The sequence below is a fragment of the Mus musculus genome, chromosome 6, assembly GCF_000001635.26.
Source record: "Mus musculus strain C57BL/6J chromosome 6, GRCm38.p6 C57BL/6J".
Lineage (NCBI taxonomy): Eukaryota > Metazoa > Chordata > Mammalia > Rodentia > Muridae > Mus > Mus musculus.
In genome coordinates this window covers 121460293-121483896 of record NC_000072.6, presented here as the reverse complement: position 1 = coordinate 121483896, position 23604 = coordinate 121460293, and the positions used below count along the sequence as shown (strand labels likewise).

General features: G+C 47.2%; 1 protein-coding gene across 7 annotated transcripts in view; it reads left to right on the top strand.

Moving 5' to 3' along the window:
* Positions 1-10158: 10158 nt before the first annotated feature.
* Positions 10159-23604, top strand: part of Iqsec3 (IQ motif and Sec7 domain 3) — a 100812-nt gene continuing 87366 nt past the window's right edge. For 3 of the 7 annotated variants that reach the window (NR_110358.1, NM_001289685.1, NM_001033354.3), the window contains exon 1: positions 10219-10872. Coding sequence is in view for 4 of the 7 variants with exons in the window: in NM_001033354.3 (NP_001028526.1) it covers positions 10334-10872 (539 nt within the window). In the remaining 3 variants the exon portion in view is untranslated. Of the gene's footprint in view, positions 10873-23604 lie in introns of all 7 variants that reach the window. The other 4 variants (XM_006506111.4, XM_006506112.4, XM_030255387.1 and 1 more) reach the window with 2 other exon arrangements.

The following is a 23604-nucleotide window of genomic DNA, read 5'->3' as shown; positions in this document are numbered from 1 at the left end:
ACCTGTATTATTTTCCATGATTCTATTCTACCCCCAAATTCAGAAAAACCCCAAACAACTGGTAGGTGAGGTGAGTTACACTCAAGCCAGAAAAGTCTGGCTGCTTCAAGATAGGAGAGGACCTGAACCAGGCAGGCTTGCATTGATGCATCCATCAGGCAATTAAGGATGAGCAGGGCTTCCCATCAAGATGCACTGATATGGTGTAGCCTGGAGCCCTCCTCCAAGGCCCATGCTGTGAAATGCATCCTCCAACTAGCACAGGCTGCATCAGATGCAGAGAAAGCTCCCTCCATAGGCTCTGCCTGAGAGAAAGGAGGGCAGAGTGGGATTTCTGGCTATGCTATTCTCGAGCTTCAGGTGAGTCACTATTTCCCCCTCTACCTCTGTTCCCTTTTCTGTAAAGTGAGATTGATGATAATGTTCCATGGGCTTTGGGTGGGGAATGAAAGGGGTGCGTGTCTGGGGAGCATGTGGCTAAGAAGAAAGAGAGCAAGAATCCAGACCCATCTATCTGCCTTCACAGAACCTGTATCATTTTCCATTGGGACAGCAAAACTGCTCTCTACCTGCTCCACACACCATTAGGTGTTCTTCCAAGTGCTTCACACTTGTGATCACACAGTTTTAGAGGGGTTGGTGTCCTCTCCCAGACTGTCTGTGTTAGATTCCATTGTTATAATAAATACCAGAGGTAATCAGGTCATAAAGAAGAGAGGTTTGTTACTTGCTCCTTTCCTTCCTTCCTTTCTTCCTTCCTTCCTTCCTTCCTTCCTTCCTTCCTTTCTTTCTTTCTTTCTTTCTTTCTTCCTTCCTTCCTTCCTCTCTCTCTCTCTCTCTCTCTCTCTCTCTCTCTCTCCTCCTTCCTTCCTTCCTTCTTTCCTTTCTTCCTTTTGTTTCTGTGTTAGGACCCCCTTACCTCAGCTCCTGAGTGCTGGGATGACCAATGTGAGCTATACCCTTATTCTATATTCTGTAAGGTTCAAAAGTTCCCTTACATGATTGATTGGCTCTAGGTTCAGAAGTTCCTATTCATGATTGATTGGCTCTTGCTATCTCTGGCTGTGTCTGGCACATCATGGTGGGGACACATGGCCTAAAAAGCTTCACACCAATATAAGAGAAAGGAAGAGGAGGGGACAAAGTTCTTCCTCTTCCATGGCATGCCTCAGCAACCTAATTTCTTTCCCCTGGGCCCCATTTCTAAAATGTTCCACTATCTCACAGTGGTGCCATAGGCTGAGGACCAAGCTTTGAACAAAGCAGGGGACTTGGGAAAGCTTCGAGCTCCAAGCTGTTATCCTGTCCATATATGTGTTATAATATGGGGTGTGGAGCAAAAGGAGCAGGGGCTAAGAATTGAAGACTAGGGTTCTGGTGTTTTGTTTTGTGTTTTTTGTTTTGCTTTTGTGTTTTTGTTTTGTTTTGTTTTTGTTTAAATTTTGCTTATTGCCCTCTTTTTGGCTGTGAAACTTAAAGAAAGCCATTAATTGTTTCTGAGCCTCATTTAACACTTCTGAAAGACAGAAGTGGGAACAAAACGTGGCTTGCTTAGGGCTCACTGAGAAGCAAATGAATATGACAGCCTTTGACACCCATGGTTCCTTTACTCTCATGATGAGTTTATGTGAACTCAAGTCATCATGCCCATTTTACAGCCAAAGAAACCAGACCTGACTGAGCCTTGAGATGAAATAAAAATGCTGACTGGGACCAGTGGCCTTCTTGTTATGTGCCAGGGAAGCAAACACCCACAGGGAGCAGACCCAGCCACTCCCAGGAAAGGCTGCTGTGTTTATTTCCCCAAAGCTGACAGCCTCATTAATTTCATCTCAGCCAACAGAATCCTTATGAAGCCGTATGATCCAGAAGTTCTGGTTGTGTTTCAGGGGAAGAGGAAATAGCTGATGTTTTCCCAGAGGCTGGAAACTAAAAGAAATGTCTCCTAGCCACCCACCCATTCTAGCTATCTGACCTCCATCAGACCTTCCGAGCTGGAGCAGATGCTGCCAGTGTCTCCTCCACAGCTGCACCTGCTCACCTACAGCTGAACGGATCCAGGTGAGAATCCCAGGGCCCTCTGTGCTGCAGCAAGGAGCCTTATCTTTAGATGGTGACCTGTGGGTGGCCATGGGGATAGGAAGGGACAGATGGTTGGTACTCAGTACAATGGACCAGGACGACCAAAGGGCATGTGGTCTTTACCCATCTAAGTCATTACAATACCCCTGTTGCACTGTCAAATTACTGCAGAATTACTACTTTTAATGTGCATACTTGTTACTTTTCCAGTTGTTTGGATTAAATACCCTGATAAATGCAACTTAAGGAAGAAGGGTTTATAGTGTCTCTGTTCGAAGACATAGTTCATCTAAGGTACAGACCCCAGTTGGTCCGTGCGCAGGAAGCAGGAAGTGCTGGCGGGCGGCGGTTGGTTTGCTTTCTTCATTTATTCAGCCCAGGACCCCAGTCTGGGCAATGGTGTTGCTGACATTCATTTTGGTCTTCCTCCCTTAACCAACCTAATGGAGATCATCCTCACAGGCAACGTTGGAAACATCGACTGCCAGTCACACATGCACGGCTCTTAGCCGATTCAATCCGATCAAGTTCACAGCTAGCATTATCCAACACAGCGTGTGTGTATCACAGCGAAGAGGGAGCCTAGAAATGACCTGTTCTACAATCTCATTTTTTAAAATTAGTTCTCTTAGCCTCTCGTGCAATCTGTTTGTACCATATTTACCCCTCCCAAGCCCACCCCTCCCCTACCCACCCAGCTTTTTGTATCGCCTCACCTCCCCCTCTTATACCCGTCAGATTCAATTCACACTGCTTGGAGGTGTGGCCTTCCACTGCAGCATGGTCAGCTTATAAGGAGATGCATTCTCAGAGTAAACTGTTTCTTCATCTCCATTCTCAGAGACATTGTTTCTTTTCAATTGCTGATAGCTCCTCTACTAGGGGTGAGACCCGTGCCAGTCTCCTCTCTCCATGCTGGGACTTTGTCTGGCTGCAGCTTTCACCAGTCCTGTGCATGCAGTCACACCCCTGTAAGGTCACGTGTGCAACTGCCCCCTGCATCCACAAGACTGTTTCCCTGTAGTCATCTGCCACCCTGTCGTACTCTGCTCCCCCTCGGCAGAAACTCCTGAGCCTTGGGAGGATCGAGTGTGATGTGGATGCCCCATTGAGAGCTGGGAATTCCACAGTAGAGAAATAGAAACTTAGAACTTTTCTGCACACGAACCAGTTGTGGACTCTCTGAGTTAATCACCATTTATTGCAAACAGAAACTTCCCTGATAAGAAGAGAAGCAATAATTATAAATATAACAATAACTCATTAGGAGCTGGTTCAATACTATGTCCATTAAGCAGAATACTAGTGCTGGGTTCTTTCCTAGTGCCTATCTAGTCAAACAGTTCTTGATTTTGAAATATTTTATTGCCAATTGTGTGTGTGTGTAGAAAATATAAAGTATGTATTTCTGTGAATATAATATATGTGATACCTATACATACACATGTGATATGTATATATTTGTATACACAATTTATTCAAATACAGTTATAATTTTATTTTTCTTATTTTCTTATTTATTCATTTTGCCATCACAGAGATCAAGTCCAGGGCCTCTTGCACGATATGCAGGGTAATCATCATTTAAATACCTGTCCCTATGATGCTATTTTAGCTAATGAGACAACCAGCTCACTGCCTGGAGTGCCATTTTGTATGACTGCATTTTTACCCACAACAAAAAGCAGTTGTTTGTTTCCTTTTGTCTTTTGATCTCAGCAACTTACTACCTCATAATTTTATGTGAACATATTATTTGAACATATATTGTGCCCAAAGCCTTGGACTTGGGTAGAATGGAGTAATAAGTAGGTACCCAGATTCATGAGACATTCATAGAGTTTACAGTCTTCCAGGTGAAGACAGCACCACAACTAACTATGCAACAGAGAGAACAGTGACAACCAGAGAGAGCTAGAGCCAGCCGACATGGGAATTACCAGGAAGAAGAGACATTGGAAGCTACCCATGGATGGCAAAGGGACTTTGGTACCGAGATTTCATCTGATAGGGTTTAGACCTGTAGGGATTCGAGATAAGAAAGAACACTTTAGACAGAGTAGAAAATATTGGAAAGATAGAAGATGTGGTTGACTTGGAGAAAGAGTAAATCGTCCAATTGATTGGAACCAGTTGGACTATTTAGTTGGAATCATCAGGAGAAAGGCTAGACTTCCACAATGCTGAAAGAGAAGTTGGAAGTAAGGCAGAGAAAGACAGAAAGCAGCAGAACACTGAGGAGCCACCATTCACAGAATGGCCTAGGATGGAGATCCCGAGTTCATAATGAAGCTGTTCTCCCAGGGTTCCCCACTCCTCACAGTTATCTAGGAAAGAGCCTGGACATTAGATTCTAAAGCCTTGTGAACCAGTTCCAACAGTGCTGCCTTGTCTGTGAAAGTCAACACTACCTTGAGACTCAAATGTTATATCCAGGATGAGTGTGTGGCTCAGTGAGAGAGCACTTGCCCAGTGTGCATCAGGCGTGCATCAGACCCTGGGTTCTACTCCTGGTATAGATAGATAGATAGATAGATAGATAGATAGATAGATAGATAGATAGAGAATAGATAGATAGATAGATAGATAGATAGATAGATAGAGAATAGATAGATAGATAGATAGATAGATAGATAGAGAATAAATAGATAGAGAATAGATAGATAGATAGATAGATAGATAGATAGATAGATAGATAGATAGATAGATAGATAATAGATAGAGGATAGATAGATAGATAAATAGATAGATAGATAGATAGATAGATAGATAGATAGATAGATGATAGAGGATAGATAGATAGATAGATAGAGAATAGATAGATAGATAGAGAGAGAGAGAGAGAGAGAGAGAGATAGATAGATAGATAGATAGATAGATAGATAGATAGATAGATCATAGTATCCTCAGAAGGAGAGCTAATACTCCTTCACTGCTCCACTCAGAGAATGAAGGTGGGGGGTGCTTTACATCCTTGAAAGGGCTTGTAGCTTGGGTGTGCACACTTCGGGAGCATACAAATCAGCAGGGAATGTAACTAACATGTAGGTTTGGGCCATGGGCAATAAGCCAAAACCCGAGACTGCACTTGTCTTCCAGCTATTGACCACTATAAAAACATATCTAGTATGCACGGATGTTTAAAAACCAGCTTTCTGGCTAGCAGCTCAGAGCTAGGTATGCTTTCTGAAAAAGCCAAGCAGAGTAGGTGGTCCTCTCATCACCTGGACAATCTGATTGGAGAACCATTAAGGCTGTAATGATGAAGCAAATGAAAGCAGAACACATGAGTTTCTCTGGGCGAAGAATACACAGGGTAGCATGAGGTCAGTGCAGGGTAGAAAGGCAATATGTTGAACTTATTGAAATGCACCATCAAGGATGAGTGAAGAGAGAACAAGATGTGCTGTGTAGTATTTTGTCAACTTGAAAAAAAAACTAGAGTTATCTATGAAAAGGGGACCTCAGTGGAGAAAATGCCTCCTTTAGACTGACCTGTAGGCAGATCTGTGAAACATTTTCTTGATTATTCATTGATGTGGGAGGACCCAACCCAATGTGGGCAGTGCTGCCCCTGGACAGGTGGCCCTAGCATATATATATATATACATACACATACATACAAACAACCTGGTAGAGCAAGCTACAGAGAGCAAGCCAGCAAACAGTATTGCTCTGTGGCCTTTGCTTCTTTCTTGCCTCCAGGTTCCTGCCTTGAGTTCCTGTCCTCACTTCCTTTCATAATGTTCTATAACTGTAAAATGAACTAGGCTCTTCCCTCCACAAGCTGCATATGATCCTGGTGTTTATCTCATCAATAAAAAGCAAAACTAGGACAGTAGTAGAGAAAGACCTCCAGAAACTGAAGCATCCCCTTTGAATCTGCTGACAAATGTCAACAGCACCAGGGACAGAGACACAGCTCTGTGCTGTCACTTACAGAGGCCAGAGGAGGTCGTTAGCTGTCCTAGGAAACTCAACTCAAAGAAACTGATCCCTGGTTAGATGCAGAAAAGAATTTCAGGACAAACCAGTATGAGGCAGAGTAGAAGTTTATTGTTTAAAATAGGAGGGGGGGATAATAGAATAGAATACACCTGAGAGCATGGGTGTGGTGAGAAAGGGCATAGGCATGACTTCTTAGGGAAAGATTACCATTTATTAAAAAACTTTTTTCTTTCTCTTTCTCTCTTTCTTTCTCTCTTCCTTCCTCTCTTTCTTTCTCTCTTTCTTTCTCTCTTTCTTTCTCTCTCTCTCTCTCTCTCTCTTTCTTTCTTTCTTTCTTTCTTTCTTTCTTTCTTTCTTTCTTTCTTTCTTCCTATCATAGATTCTAAGCACAATGACTACGAGAAAGAGAGATTTTTCTCTGGGGAAAGAAGAAGACATACTCAAGTGTGGGCATGGACCTCAAAAGAGAAGTCTGTAGTGGAAACCAACTATTTCACTCTAATGTTTATCCTAGGTTCCATGACTCTGCTATCATATCTAGAGTAAGCATTAGAAATAAAGAGTTGCTTTCCACTACAGAAGTCATAATTGTCTTAAAACTAACCATATATACCATGTTGGTAACTATTAAGCTAAGTCTTAAAGGGATACTCTTTTTAGTAAGTGAAATTATGGGGTGGCTCTGGAGGTATCTTGCTTTGGTTATAATCTGGTAAGGGTGAACCAGAAGTCACTGAAATTGCATCAGGGGGTTAGAAAACACCATTTAACTATAGAGGGGGTTTCTGACAAGATTTCCACAAATTTTCAAATTTTTATCTGGAGAGAGAGAAAGGCCTTCATGAAATTTTACTCCTGGTGTTGGACTCCTTGATTCTCAGTTGACAAAAGGCTTCAACAAGATTCCTAGGTGAGGAGTTCCTTTCACCCCTTACCTTCTATCTTTCTATCCCACCTCATGGTTACTAACCTGGAATGCACACAGTGGGACTCCATAACAAGGAGTACAGTGGGACCACTCTGAGCACTGCTGGGCTGTGAATTGAACACTTTAAACTCTCTCTCTCTCTCTCTCTCTCTCTCTCTCTCTCTCTCTCTCTCTCTCTCACACACACACACACACACACACACACACAGTGGAAGAGATGGCACAGAGTTCAGCCCTTAGTAGGAAAGATGAATTAGCTCTAGAGTGGTCATCCTCCTAGACTTGACCTATCAAAGCTCAAAATGAAAGCAGACCCAAGAAATCTATCTACCTGCTAGGACAAAAAAAAAAAAAAAAAAAAAAACAAAAAACAAACAAACAACAACCAAAAAAACAGTGCTCTTAAAGGAAAAATAACAGAATGTGGACTTAGTGAAATCACAGTCAAAATGTAAAGCATTTGCTACACATGTAAAGGGACAGGAAAAGGAAAACCCAAAATAAGAGAAAACAAGCAGAGCGAAGAAAGAAATTGGAAGAATATTTTTAAAAAAAGAAATAGATGAAATTTATACAGTTGAATCTTCAAGCTGTAACAGAGAAAATTAAAAAACTGAGAACATGACACCAGAGACTCAATGACCTATAGAGAAACATTAGACAATCTAGAGAGTTTATGTTTGAACTCACTGATGCTTAGAACTTCTGCAATATACATCTGCTGGGAAGCCCATCCAGTATAAATTTCATTTCAGATATTACATTCCTAGGGGGTGAAACACTGCTTATAAATTCCATTTAGTTATTTTTTTTGTAAAATCACATTTCTTGCCCCATTGTGTTCATATATATCTTTAAGCCCTTAAACATATTTAGAGCAGCTGTCTCCAGACCGCGCCTGCGGATTCGGCTCCCCGTCATTCACTGTGTTTCTGCTTTTCTCCTTCTTTGAGTCATGATGGGAGTAAGAATGGGCATAAACTTCTCGTCCGAAAATGCAAGCCACGGACCCAGGAACTGTGCTTGCAAGTACTGAAAGAAAATAAAAGTCGGCCCAGAACTAAACCCAGAAAAAAGAAACCCTGGAAAGGAGAGAAACCGGAGGCCTCAGCACAGCTGCTGGGAACCAAAGCACAACCACTGGGCAAGGTCACTAGGAAGTTTCATCCTAATTTAAACAATCCGGAATTCCAATTCTAGATTTTTACTCTTGACAAAGCATCTCCACCGGTCCTCTGGTAACAATAGACGCTTATTCTATACAGGCAGAGCAGACTGCTGATAACAGTGTTTTCATTACTACACAGCCCATTTTCCCTGTGCAGTGAGCTCAGTGAACTTTTCTTTCTTAAAATAAAAGCGCTACTTCTCTGCTCTCATGTAATTCTGTAACTGCAAGTTCATGCCTGGATGGCCTGTGATTCCGAGGTTTATTTCTTTCTGAGAGTTAAGAGTTATTGTATAACTTGCTTGTGCAGATGCTGGACTGTGACTTCATGTGTGCATAGTGCTTTCTGCTGAAATAGTTATGTGGGGTTTTTCAGGAAAAATAATGAGTCTGAGGAAAATAATAAAAAGGCTTTTGATTATGTATCATTGTATAACAAGGAAGTGTGTAACCAATAAAGACTGCAGTGAACGAGAGAGAGAGAGAGAGAGAGAGAGAGAGAGAGAGAACCAAAAGCTGTCTCCGAGCTCAGCTTCAGAACAACAGTGAGTCACTTGTCAGCTTGCACCTGCAAAAAAAGAAAAAAGTGCTAAACAACAAAAATGTCCACCAACAGCATCAGCAAATAAAGGAAGAAAAAAAAAAAAACTATGCTATGTCTGTTGTTGATACCACTCCAAAATAAAAAAGAAATTAATGGTATTTGTAACGGAATGGAGGGACCACATACATATCAGACACAAGCAAGTATACATTATGTGACTTCGTTAATATTAGATTCCACAACAGGCAAAACTAATGTGTGTTTAGAGGAAGCAGATGAGTGCTTAGCTGGGGCTGGGGACAAGAAGTTGAACAGAGCAGAGGGGTGCTTATTACACGTAACAGTTTTTTTGTTTGTAGTGATGAGCGATCGGGTGTATACTGTCAAAATCCACGGAGCTGTGTAGTCAGAATGAGCGCACACTGTTGCATATGAATTATTACTCCAAATACCCTGAGACCTCATTTCTAGAGAAAAATCTAGCCCTAGCAGCCTTCCTGCCTTAATTTTCCTCCTGGCTGACCTAGTATAATGCTGCATCTAGTGGATGTTATGTGCAAAAACTGAAAAATTAACAGATAATTCCATGTTGATTCATGTCTCTGAGCTTCCAGGAAAACCCCTCCCTCCTCAAATGTTAATTCTTCCAAGAAGCATTCCGGAGATCCCCAGACTGGTGACTCCTACAACACTCTGATCACAGCTCTGTCTTACTCCCACCTTTCAAAATTAATTATTAAGTCTTTGATCCACTGCTTATAAGCTACAAGAAGCCAACAAATCCATCCTGGTAGTTTTTATTATATCATCTCCTAGTCCAGTATTTACTAATTGCATGTGCTTCCTAACTGTCAAAAAGAATGGTTGCTTCAGAAGGTTCTGGAAGCGGGAACCTCAGAGGTTCTATTTGGTTTCTGTTCCTGTCAGAGAGGTCCAAAGAGCCATGAGATCTCATTTCCAGAGAAAAATCCCTGCATGTGCAGCCTTCCTGCCTTAACTTACCCCCGCCAGAACTAAGCAACAGACACACGCCTTGTTCTCTAGGGTCTCATAACTGTTCACGGACATCCTACAGAGCAAATTGTTGAGCATCAAAAAGGCAGGTGTGTCTCCTCCCTAGAAGGTCTTAAAAATGGGCCCTGCCTCTGAGGTGCCTAGATACAGGAAAACGTGACTGTGACCTTTTAGAGCTGGGTGCCTGTACTTCTCTATGTCTTTGGCAGCTTCCTTTATTCTTCATCTTTCTCTGGCGGCTTCCTTTTTGTCTTAGTTCTATAGCACTTTCCCAGCGCTTCTGCTTGGGTTGGCTCTTCCTTCTTCCCTGGTAGGACTGATCTCCATCCTGGATTTTCATAGAGTATTTTGCTCGACCCAGCCTCTTCCCCTCTGCTCCCCATCCCCACCCGCCTCTCCTACGCCCCCGCGGGAAGCAGGGTTCCTCACGAAGCCCAGAGGTGGGAGGTGGGCCCTGGCGCCGGTCCGCCCCTCAGTGCGTGTGCGAATGCCTGTGTGGCGGTGACGCGCAGGCGACGGCGGGAAGGGGAGGGAGAGAGAGGGAGGGAGGCCACCGACCGCCAGAGCTGCTGGGCTGCTGGGCTCCTGCGCGCTCACGCTCCCCGCCGCCCGCCTAGGCGCAGGCAGGGCGCAGGCGGCGGCGGGCGGCATGGAGAGCCTGCTGGAGAACCCGGTGCGCGCCGTGCTCTACCTCAAGGAGCTCACGGCCATCGTGCAGAACCAGCAAAGCCTCATCCATACCCAGCGCCAGCGCATCGATGAGCTGGAGCGGCGTCTAGACGAGCTGAGCGCGGAGAACCGCAGCCTGTGGGAACACCAGCAGTTGCTGCAAGCCCAGCCTCCGCCTGGGCTGGTTCCCCCGCCGCCGTCTGCCCCACTGCCTGCTCCTGCAGTCACTGCTCCGGCCGCCGCTGCGGCCCAGGAACCGCTTCAGGACCACGGACAGCTCATACCCGCTTCACCGGAGCCGCCGCTTCAGCACCACGGTCAGCTCCTGGCGCAGCCCCAACCTGCACCCAGCAGCAGGGTTCAGACTCCTCAGTCGCCCCACCAGCACCCGGTGGCACCCGGGGCCATAGCTGACAAGGAGAAGGAGCGTCCCTCGAGTTGTTGTGCTGCCGCGGGAGCCCTGCTTCAACACGCATCCCCCGCCGCCCTCGGCAAGGGCGTCCTGAGCAGGAGACCCGAGTGAGTGGGGACAAGGAGGTGGGAGAAGCAAGTGGGTGTGAGGAAATGGGAAATCTGTGTGTAAGAGTGAAGGACTTGAGCACTGTGAAGTGAAGCGGGCAAAAATGCCTTGGGTAAAAAAATGTGTCAAGGAGAGTCCCGCAAAGGAGGGCTTGAGATCCGCGTTGGAAGGTCTGTGGTGGTTGGAGCCAAAGGAAGTATTTGGACCATCTTTGGAGCAAAAAATGAGAGGAATGGGCTTTAACTGGTTGGGGATAATGATAACTTCCAGAAATTAAGGGAGATAAAATTGGGAGGAAGTTGGGGGCAAAAAAATTAAGCCAAAGCAGGGGACCATTGAAGGATTTAAGCTAGGAAAAATTCGGAAGTGAGTTTGCATAGTACAACTGTTTAAATAAAGAGTGAGACACCAAAACAGACTTGATCAGGAAGTTTAAGCGCTTTATAGGGGCTGGGGTCCAGCAGCAAGGATTAGAGTGGGTAGGATAAAGCAAAGGACAGGAGGTGGGGGGGGAACGGGAACAGGCAGGGGAGCTGGATACAGGAAGATGAATGGTGGGAGACAGCGCTGCCCAGGGGAAGGAGCTGGCTCTTTATCTGATGCAGTGGGAGTCAGAGCCAGGAGTGGCTCACTTGGGAAAGCTTTCTCCCTTCTGACCCAAGTGAACATCTTTATGCTGAGCCTCTATAGTGCCAAGGCATACGCAGAAACAACCCTCCAGACTCCTGGATGTCTCTGTTTCAGCTTGAGGACTCACCTGGCTGGAGCTCTCCACTGACTCAGAAGCTTATCTGGGTTCAAATCATGGGAAGAGAACAATGAGATCAGAGACAGCTGGAAAGCAGTTTCTTGAATGTAATGCCTCTATAAATCTCTGTGGTGGCCTCTTATGGCAAGCCTTGTTTCCCTTTGGTTATTAGGAAACCTCATCTTGGATTCCAGGAGAAATATTAATTGTCCCCACGCAGAGTCTAGGGCCTCAAGATTTCTTTTCACTTGTGAGGTCCATGGTATAGGAATGTGGGAGGATGAGATAAAGGGGGCTGGAACGTTTTCTCCTCTGTATTGAAAGAGCCTGGCGATGCTGTCAGTATTGCTTCTTTTTAGACAGGCGAGAGAAGAACAGCCCCGTGGCAATCAGTACCTGGTTAGCAGTGGCCTTCATGGTGTGATGCTACAGGAGAGGGAGGGGCAAGTGAGGAGAGCCGCCGAGTGCCTCATCTCTATTTGCATGTGCTTTATGTCTGGAAGACACTTGTGAAGACTGGCTGCATCACTTAAAAGCTCACCTCTTCTCTGCCCCCTACCTCACTTTCCTCTCCCATCAAAGTGGAGTTTAAAAGGTGAAGTAGGCATGCTTGATCACAGGGTAGGTTTGGACAGAAGCACAGAAGCTCAGGGATGACCTGGCTTGATAGACCTGAAGCATCTGATTCAAGACCCAAAAAAATCCTCCGTGGCCTATTTGTCTTTCAGTTTTATGGCTGTCTTTTTTTTCCCCCCTTGGTCTGAAAACCAGAGAGTTGGGTTTTCCTCAATGTCCACAACTCAGCTAAAGGCAACATTCTTCCACGATATTATATAGCCTTTTCCCCCAACAGAGGGAACAATTCCACCCCACTACCATGGGGGCAGCCATAGAGGCCTGACACTTAGAATTCTTCACTTGAATTCTCTCCTCATTATATCTGGTATCCTCTTTCTCTCCTATTACAGCCTCAGTGTCTTTGCAACTTGTTGGGAAGCTGTGATTGATAAGAATTGATGACTGATCTTGTTCTTGGAGAAAGACTTCTCTGTGGCCCCCAAAGGGTCCCAGAGAGCCCATGCCTTCTATACAGATGTTCCTGCTAGGAGTCCAGAGGTTGAGGAATCACCTGGATTCCTCTCGGGCCTCACATGTCAATACCATGTGACATCCTTGAACTCTGTCTTCCCTACCCTGTTTCTGCTTCCCATGGACCAAAAATAAGAACCAACCAGCATGGTGGAAGGCAATGGAAGATGCTGTGAACATGTTACTAGGCACTAAGGGGTTTATCGTAACATTAGCTTCTCTGGAGTCTCCAGCCTTTTTCAGGCCTAGATACCCAGAAACATCAAGAGTGAGCACATAGTTACCTTACTTCCCTTCAACTTTCTTCCCTTCTTTGTGAAGTAAAGCACACCTCGGATGGCTGGAGGTCCCTGGAATGATATTTCTCTCCCATGTTTTTGCCTGACTTCAAGCAACATCTCCCCCATAGAACTCAGGAGTGAATCACTGTGGCTCATTAATTTAGCTCACTCTGTCCTCTACCCATGGCCTCATGGATGTTTATCCTTTGGGAATTCCTTAGCCCATGGGGCAAGGATAGATGGATCCAGCAGGTAGAGAGAGACCTCCATGTATAGGGTGAAGGAAGGGACCAGGACCAGCAGCCAGTGCCCCTGAGCCCCACCTGGACCAGTGCCCCTGAGCCCCACCTGGTCCTATCCCATGCTTCTGCTAAGTCAGTTCCCTATTGTGCAGAGAGGGAAGAGATGGAACAGGAAGGTCTTCAGATCACAAGTTTCCTGCAAAGCTTTGCTTATTCCTCTCTGTCCTCATTACAAAAGGAGAATGTAGGTCTATATAGGTGACTACAGATGGGTAAACACTGTTAGATACCGTACACACACACACACACACACACACACACACACACACACACACACACACACACACATTGCCAGCCACACAGTCGGCTCTCTCCTTCAAGTCCTCTTCTTTCCCAACTCTGGGAAGGAGCACAGGAGCTCAGGAGCTGAGAAATGATAGATCATTTAGTGGCCATCTGATAGGGATTAGTGTGCAGCCTGGCCTCTCTCCCTCCTTCAGCTGGGGGACACACAAAGGAGTTGGCCTTGGGATCCAAGCTAAGAAAGCAGCAGTGTGGAGGCGGGTGAGTACAGCCATATTACAGAAGCCCTAGGGGTTAGCGTCCTTTCTCTGCCTGCTTCCCGCTCCTGCTAGCGCAAGCCCCAATGTTTATGCTATTTAATGGAAGCAGCAAGCATAGCTTCTTCCTCTTTGTTTTTTTTTTCCAATCAAGGCTCACAGCATCTACGGAATTGATTATTATCTTTTTCCTGGCTGGAGCCAGGTCTCAGCCTGACCTGGAAAAGACCCCTTGCTATAGAAGCTGCCTTTGTGACCATGGCTTCCATTACAGCATATTTGCCCACCTACTCAATCACTGCTTAGTTAGGATCCCAGGGCTTCTCTGTGTCCCCAGCCCCAGAAGCAGGTGATTAATCACATCGAGGTAAGGTTTGGGCGTCATGCTTCAAATTCACCATTTTCTCTGTACTTCCTGACTCAGTGTGGAAGTCTAAGTGCCCTTAGTACTTACTATGGCTTCGACTTTTCCTCCCTTACCCTCCTGGAGCATCCTTCCCTCCTTCATTACTTTCCTCCTTCTCGTCTTTCCCCCCTCTTTTCTTGAATGTTCCCCCCCCCTTGTTTTTCTCCTAATAAAGATCATGCCCATGGCTTTGAACATGCTAAGCACATGTTCTAGCACTGAGCTCCACCCCCTAGCACCACATGAAACACATCTTCAGTCATCTCTAGAGTTCTTTAGCATCATACTGCCCAGGGCCTGGGGACAGCGCAATGATTTATGCAGATGCCTTTTAGCGGGAGTTGACTAGGATGCTGACTGGAGCAGATATCTCTACTGTTGAGTGAGGGTGGTCTTCCTGAAGGTGGCAAGTGTCTGACTGGCTCACCCTGAAAGCTCTCCAGAGTGTGGAGTTCTATCAGTGAGCTAAATGTATCAGGTGTTCTGTCTCTTTAAAAGCCTGAATTCTGCGCTGTGGAAAGACAGGAAGGAAGGAAGTGGGCCTTACATGACATATAACAAGGCACATCTAGAAATGTTTAAGCAAGTGTAAGCATACTGCAGCCGTCTAGAGCCATCTACTCTCTGAATATTATAGAGTAAAAAGAATGGGCATACGCAGAGATTTGGAACCAGAGGGAAGGGTTTCTTGGCTAGAGGTGAGGGCTTGTGTCAGAAAATAGTAAGAGCCAAAGATAGCCAGAAATGAAACTGTCTATCAGATTCAGTCCTGGGATACATCTGTGTTACACGCAGACATCACTCCTCTCTCTGACAGAGCGTCCCTGCCTGAGTCATGTCAGTGGGTAGGGGCAGTCTCAGCATGTCTTGAGCCTAGACATGCCTTGTTGCCATAGCTCACTCCTCTCCTGTCCATTTGCTGCCATCACTAGCCAGAGGATTCCAAACACACTAGTTAGAAAGTGGGGTCCGAGGAAGGCTCACTTGAGGAGGGAGTGAAACCTTTTATTCACTCCTGGAATCTGATAAAGAGCAGATTTACAAAATTTGCATGCCAGACCTTTGCAAAGGTCCAGACCAAACCTCCTTCTGCCCCCTTTAATTCAGAAACAAACAAACAACAACACCCCCACAGCTTTTGAGGCTCAAGCCATTCCCCAGCCCATGCATCCATCTTCCTTCCCCCCCCCCATCTCTTCCCACATTGTGTGGGCAACACCACAGGGCCCCACAGAACCATCCTGGCACAGGTCCCTCTTGGCCCCAACCCAAGAAAGAGGCACAGCAGTTGGTACTGCTGATTCAGCAAGTATCTGTGCAGCCTGAATTCCAAAGGTTGCTTCCAGGGGAGGAGAGGGAGAGAGACTGGGTTAGGGATGGGTGGGAAGGGAAGGAGAGGGGTTGTGGTATGAAAAAGAAAAGCAAGCTAGGACCCATAGCTGGGAGCAAGGTCTCTAAGGAAACCCAGCTTGAGTTTAAACCCCATGTAAAGATTTTTACCCTAACTTCTCTTATTGGGAAGCCAGAGCATCCCGCCTCCCCCCCACAGGGGTCCAGACATAAACTTCATGGTCCAGGACCCAGTACGGCAGGGCAGCAGCTTCGTAAGAGGTTCTAGGGACACTCATCACACTGGCAGGTTCTCAACTGGGATAATTCTGGCAGGCTTCCAAGCTCAGGACACTGCAGCAACTTTCTGCTTCACTCTGGAAAAGCACCAAGTACTGGTCTCTATAGAAGCTGCAAAGGGCTTCTCGTTTCTGTGTAGGGAGGGGATATCTGGGTGTCAGTTCTGGTTCTGAAAGCCTTCTCAGAAAGAAAAAGATAGGAGTGCAGTGAGGAGACAAGCTGGAGCTCTTGGCTGGAAAGCTGGGGAGCCACCGAAGCCCAGAACGCTTAGGGTCTAAGCATCTGAGAACCTGGGATCTCAGAGGCACACACAGGTCTGGGGTACCTCACCTCATCCCACTTTCTTCTTCCAGTTCTTAAGAACTCCAAACTGTTACTTACTTAGCACTGTTCTGGGCTCTCACTAAGCACTTAATACATCACGGTATTTCAATGTATGAAGACCAAGGAAGGATGAATGCATCATCTAGTCTCAGATAACATCAATAGACCAGAATCCACACTTAGGTTCCTTCTGGTCTATTAGGTCACCTTTGGACATGTGCGCCTTGTTCTTTTATTCTTCTAACACCAGACAACACGCACCCAGTGTATTTCAGAGCTGTGACTGTCAGCTCGACCTTGTCAAGCAGCCGGGCAGGACAAAGCCACCGTGGCCTGTGATCTCTATGAGATGTGACAACTTCACAGCTCAAAAATGCATCTTCTGCCAGCTGCAAGCTCTCCTGCAGCACTTTAAGATCATCTGCCCTTCTCTTAAGATATCAAAGACATGTGGGTTGTCACCATGCCCTCTGGTGAGAAGGAACTCTGCCACTTTTCCTAAAATGGGAAGCCACAGTCTCCTCAAGGGAAAGACAAAGTGACCTGCCAGGGAGAACAGTGATCCGTGAGGACAGGACCTGGGAAATGCCTTCCATGTTCAGAACAAAGCAGGATCAGTGTGTCCTTTCTGCAGACGGCTCCTACTGGGGACGGAGGGTAGACCTTCACTATGGAACCCCCACAGAGGTGGAGAGAAAGAAGGAAGAGGCCAAAAAGACAAGAGGCCCTTATGACACTAAATGATGTGAGGGAACTGTGGGGACCCTAATATCTCTGGTCTTATAGATCTAAAGGTTAGAAGACTGCTCTCGGATAGTTTCTTAAATGAGATACTTCTAGAAAAAAGAAAACACATGAAAGATTATTCTCAGATTCTCACAGGCGTCTGTGGCTACAAAGCCCCTAATGACGCGTGTGTGTGTGTGTGTGTGTGTGTGTGTGTGTGTGTGTGTGTGTGTGTGTGTGTGTGTGTTGGGATTCTGGGTGCTCTGGGAACAGGCTGTTTTGTTGTTGTTCTTTGCTGGGATCAGGAGGGTTATGTAACTAAGGCCAATGCTGTGCTGCTGCGTGGTACCTGTCCCTCCCCCATGGCAGGCTGCTGTGGACAGAGGGTGTACAGAGTCCCTTCCTTGAGAAGGGCCCGAGCTTTGTGTTGCCATCAGGTTATTTCATCTTGTCCAGAGCTACAAGGACTCAAGGACTTCATGGGGCCCTCTGGGGAATCAAGCAAATGTCAGCGCTAGAAGCACATTTTAAGGCCACCCAGTCCAGGCTTCTTCCACGAGGGAGAAAATGAAAAGCAGAGGGGAAGTGTCTGCTGCTCCTAAACTAGTTAGTCCCAGGGATGGGTTTAGAGCTCACTCTTTTTTCCCCCACTAATTTATTTATTAATTAACCTTACATCCCAATTGCAGCTCCCCTCTCTCCTGCAAGTTCCACCTTTACAAATCCCATCCCCCACTACCCCCTCTTTTAACTCTTCATCCTGTTCCTCTGGCTTTTCTTGATGACAGATAAGAAGAACCCATCTGGATGGTCCCTTGGCGCTCAGAAACAAACTCGTAGCTACTTCTTGGGTCTCAAGGGGGCTGTGGGAGGCCCATGGCTGCTCTCCAGAATCTCTTCACCCACGCAACAATTCCACAGAGTTGGTTTTGCGCACTTTCAGGTTATCTCTTTTGTTTAAAAAAAAACTTTCTAGGACAGGATAAAACCCACCCATGTAGCTTTATTAGTCTTCCCCGCTTCCACATAGAAGTGTGTCTGTGGACAATTCCCAGGGCAGTGGTAGCCCCAGAGGAGGCTACATGAAGGTACTGGTTGCCTGAAGGCCAGGGCAGGAGGCTCAGAGACATACAGGGAGGGACATAAAGAAGTTGCTGAGGAACTAAGCCTAGCCTTATTTCCACGAATGTGTTGTAAGAGTTGAGATCACTTGAGGGGAGGGGGAGGGCACAAAGGTCACTCACAATGGTTGTGTTATATTTGGGTTATAGAGGGCAGCCTTCCCTGTGAGGTCATCCCTGTTGCAAAAGCCACAAACGAAGGACTGAAGAAGCACCTGGGTGCTGGGAAAGTTCTTGCTCTTTTCAAGGATCTTGGGATAATGTTTGGGATGGTAGGATGCCCCGTGACAGTGTTAGGCATTGCTACAGAGCAGGAAGTGTGGCCTAGCAGCACGCAGGGGTCAATGGTCCATGAAATCAAAGATGTGGGAGACAAGAGCGGAGCTCAGCATTGAGCCAGTCTCCGATGAAAGGATGCTGGTTAAGAAAAGCCGGTGTCCATAGAGCCAAGAGTGTTCTTGGCTTCTGGAGTGGACAGAGAGAAGGGGGGTGGTGTCAGGGCTAAGGAGGAGCTGACCAGAAGACAAACCCCTCCCCCCTGTAGTTCACAATTAGCCTGTCAGCACTGAGTGTCCTATCCCTCATCTGAGCATGTGCAAAGAGCAGATCTGGGGGTTCAGCACTCCAGGCTGCTATGGAAATGAAGTGTATGGTAGACAGTGCCTGTCCATCTGTAATGGATCCACTGTTCCTGTCTATGAGCAAGGATAGATCACCTCTCATTCCCAACCTCTGACTCGTCTCCTAGCCTAGGAAATGCACCAACGACCAAGCATGAGAAAGGTTATGATGAATGTCTTAGTCACACACATACCCTCGGAGGATGAACAAGAAGTAGAAAATGTCTACCGGATAGAGTCTTGAAGCATGGCCTTATCTCTGGAAAAGGAGAAAGACTGGGATGTGGCTCATGGTGGATAGCATACAGGAAGCTCTAAGCTCCATCCTTCTTCACCCCCAGCGAGAGGGAGGAAGGCAGAGGAGAAACAATAGTTGGAAGAGGATGTGGGGAATCACCCTTCTGCTTGGGACCCAACAGGAACCCTCTAGGCCTGCCCCTCTGTCAGCACTTCTTGAAACATCTCCTAGGTGGTGTTACGATTCCAATGGAGGAGGCTGGGCATGCACATGGTGGAGGTGTGTTTGTGAGGCCAGGTGAGTGTGTTGCTGAAATGGGCTTGAAGGTGCGTCCATGGTTGTGCAGACCTAGCAGGGAGGCAGCTGTCACCTCCTTATCTACCCCTAGTCCCCAAGTGAGGCCTGTCTGGTCAACTCAGTACTATCAGAAAGCCAGGTGGTGATTGTTCTTGGTTCTTGTTCCCTCTCTTCATGACAAGCTTCATCTTCCTCTCCCCGTACCCTTCCCTCCCTCTCCCTTCCCCTCTCCCCCTCTCCTCCCTGCCCCTCCCACCTCCCACCTCGTTCTCCCTCTCCCTCCTCCTCTCTCTCTCTGGGGCTACTTGGTTCTTTCCCACCTCACCTCTAATCCTCTGCAAACATGGACCTCCACACCCTTCTCCTGTCACTGGTGTACTATCTGGGACAGGCAGGATTCCTAGATCCCCTGCCCCACTCCCATAAAGTAAAGCTGTAGGAGGAAGGCTCCCTAGAAAGTGGGCAGTGCTGCTTCAATGTTACAGCCCAGTGAGAAACACAATAGAGATAAACCTTTCTCTGCAGACGCTCCCCACATGTCCTGCGGTCAGTGACTGGCACTAACTAGCTGCCTCTCTTGACTTGCCAGGTCAGACCAGCCTCCTGCCTCCAGCAGTCAGGAATGCTCTCCCATTCCTGACTGGCACAGGCAGGGAACTCCCGCAATTTCTTCCTTGATGAATGGTTCCAATCTACCATAATTTTCAATCAGTCCTAAAATTTAACACAATGATTATTTAAAAACAACAGAAACAAAAACTCTGCGAAGCATTTGGGAATTGTTTGATTGGGTCTAGCATCAGGATTTCCCTTCCAGAGCCACTGCGTACAAAAGGCCCTGCCCAGCAGCTTTGACTATTTCATGCTACTCAGTAAGACACACACACACACATACACACACACACACACACACACACACACGCGCACACGTGCGCTTGTACACACACACTATCACCCCACACTTCCAGAGTCAGGTACAGGTAGCGGGTTGACAGCACTATTTTTTTACACAAATGGATTCTAATCCTATAGCCAAGATGGAGTTGATGCCAGTCCTCCCTCACAGACCTAGGTACAGCCTGGCAGCGAACCCTCCTGGGCCTCCATTTCTGTCCAACTCCACTAGACAACCATTTCCTCCCTTGGCCTGTACCTTCAGCTCACCAAGAATAATGAAGCAGAACCCTTAGTGGGGAATACATCTCAAGGCAAGGCACTGGGAAGGGATCCTGAGAGCGACTAAATGCTCTCTTTCTGGGAGTAGGGAAACTGTAGCCGGTGAGCCTTCCGAGGGTGGAATGAAGGGGAATCCCGATGAGGCTTCCAGAGCTAAGAACCCTAGAAATTTCTGTTAGGTCCCCTGTAGTCATCAGGGCTTAAACAACAGGGCTTAAAGAACAGCAGGAGGGGCTCTGCAGGCAGTGAGCTTGCCTCTCTTCCCGAGCCTAGGGAAGGCCCCTTCGCTCCCCTCCCTACTCCTTAGACCCCCATAGGCTGCCTGGTCTTCAAACCACAAGCAAACCCACAGGGAAGTCCTTTTTCCTCCACCCACTCCTGGGACTCCCTCGGCTGGGGGCGAGAGCGGAGGAGGCTGGGCCTGGGAGTGTGGGCGGCTGGCTTGCTGACGAACAGCACAGGATCTCCCGGCCCACGCGCCCCCTCTGCACGCCAGCATCACGCTCCCTCGCGGGGGCGGGCACCCCAGCCTCAGGGAAGCCATGCGTCCCCGCCGCCCCGCGCGCGCCCCCACTGCTGAGTCATATGCGTTGGGGAAGAGCTGTCCACACTTGTGTGGCCAACCTCCGCCCCCACCACCTCTTGCGGCGGGGTGGGAGGTGGGGGCTCAACTGCCTCAGTGTCCCTCCAGCCCCAGGCTCACCAGCCAGACTTCTCTCTCTCCCACACCAACCTCTACACTCCACACTCACTCTCCATCCGCTCCACCACAGCATGGTGGCCCAATGCACCTACTCCTCCGAATTAGCAGTAGGTGTGGGGACAAGGCTGGTCAACTGGTGCTGACAGTGCCCTTGTCTGGACTTCTGATGTCTAGCCTAGGTCTGCCTGAGGATTCTCTTTGGAGAAGGGGGAGTAAAGGCAGGAGTGACAGGGTCTTATTTGAAGATGGTTTTGCCAAAGTCCACAATTCTGCTCAGCATTCTCCCCCCTCCCCCTTCCCCTCCCCTTCCCCTGCCCCTCCCCCCTCCCCTCTCTTCTTCCCTCTCTCCCTTCCTCCCTCCCTCCCTTTCCTTCTCCCCTTCTCTCTCCCCCTTTCTCCCTCTTCCCCCCCCTCTCTCTCACACACACACAGAGTGGGGTAGAGAGTCTTCTTATGCCCAACACTCTTGCAGAAGAAGCCCAGCCTTTTTGCTATATGATAGAATTGCAGCCCTAGAATCCCAAAGAGCTTCCTGGTTGGAGCTAAAATGTTAGGTGAGTAGGATCCAGGGCTGAGTTTGAATTCTCACACAGTGATTGTGACCACTGACTATGGGTACTGCCCTGGTATTTCCCTCGGAGAGAGGAATGGTGATTAAAGTGGCAGGCCAGCCATGGGTCTACTGAGGACTCCCAATGTGGTACTGGTACTTCCTGTTACCTGGAGTCCCTTCCAGTGGCAAGAACACAGGAAGGAAGTGCTTTTGGGGAGCACAAAGTGCTTGTCCCGTCCTGAGAAATCTAGAAGGCTCAGAACAGGACTCCTCCCTCCCTCTTATATTTGACAGCCCCTCAGATATTTGAGGACAGTTTATTCCATCCTCACCCTACCTTCCTGTCCCCCTCACCTCTCACACCACATGATCACTCTCTTCTTTCAGACTGACTCCGTCCTAGAACCTCCTGCCATGCATGCCTGCATGCCTTTAAGGTGGCTCTGACTTGCCTCAGTCACGCCCCAGCACAAAACAAGGCGCTAACCCCAAGGCCAGAGGGCACATGGTCACATAGCTTAGGCACAAGCAGGCCCTTCCTCAGACTGTTCCAGTGCCAGAGTCTTTGTACTGCTAAGCCTGGGCTGTGGGCCTGGGAACCCTCTGACTTTCCCAACCCTTGGCTGCAGACAGAAACCATCCAACTACACTCAAGTGCCAGGGTACAATAGCTCTGGGCTTCTAGACACCTCTACCTGTTCAAGGAGCTTTGCCCCCGCCCTATCCCCAATGCATGGACTTTTCATACAGCCCTGGTAATTTACATTTCATCAGTCAAATTATATCCTTTGTTTTAATTTGTTCTTTTCAGATATATAGTACATTGATATAGTTTTTTTTAAAGTTAAGATGTATATACAGTTTGATGGAGTATCTTCCCCTCCCCCACAACTCTATAATATAACCAATTACACACATACACACTCTTCACCTTACCCCCCCCCATCTTAGAGCAACCAGTATGAGCAGTTTCCTCATACATACGTACATACATACATACATACATACATACACAGTTCTTTTAACACGGATTGTAGTAACTATCTGCTGTTCTGTACTTCACCCCCCCCCCACACTCACACACATTTGTTATCAAAATTGCTGCCTCAATAGCTTCTGAGTTCACTGCACAGCCATGAATCTTGGCTCCTCAGAGCCTGCTGGGAGTTTTAGAAGGCAGGTTCTGGAGAGCTTGCCTCTGTGTAGTCATTTGGCATATGCTTTTCTGTTAGCAAGAGGGGTAAAAGACAGGCAGCCATTACTGAGGGCCTCCATTTGAAATGTCCCCCAACCCCCATGCTATGAACATTAGTAAATTGCAGTTGAAGATCTAGGGAAAATGATTCTTAGGTGAAAAGAGAACTCTGGTTTAGCAATCTTTTGTTCTTTGGGGCTCTCTTTGCTCTCAAGGTTGGAGAAGTACTCCCAATAAAATGATGAAAACTCACAGTGTATCTGGTGAGTCAGCTGCTCTCGAGAAAGGGCAAGCAGAGAAGACTGGAAGTAAGAAATATGGGATATGAACAGGTGTTGAGAAGTCCCCACAGGGAAGGTAGTCTACACAAATTGCTGGGGAAAGGAGGTGGCTTCTGGACTCTTGGGGTTCAGCTAGATAAGAGCCTAAGCATGCGGGGAGCATAGCCTGAGGCAAAATCAGAGAACTCAGTGGCTGTCTTAGTTTCTGATGCTGTGATAAAAATATCCTGCCAAAAGCAACTTAGGAGAGAAAGGGCTTATTTTAGCTCACACTTTCAGGTTCCATCCTTGCAGCAAGTCCAGACAGCAGGAAACAGCTCTTCACATTGTATCCACAGTCAAGGAGCAGAGAGGAATGAATCAATACATTGTATCCTTGTGTTAAACTCACCTTGTCCACTCTTAACAGAGTTCAAGATCCTCTGCCGAGGGAATGGTGCCACCCAATAGTGGTTCTTCCCCACCTCAGTTAAGGAAATCAAGATAACCCCTCACAGACCAATCTGTGACAGTCTCTCACTGAAACTACCTTCCCACTTGAA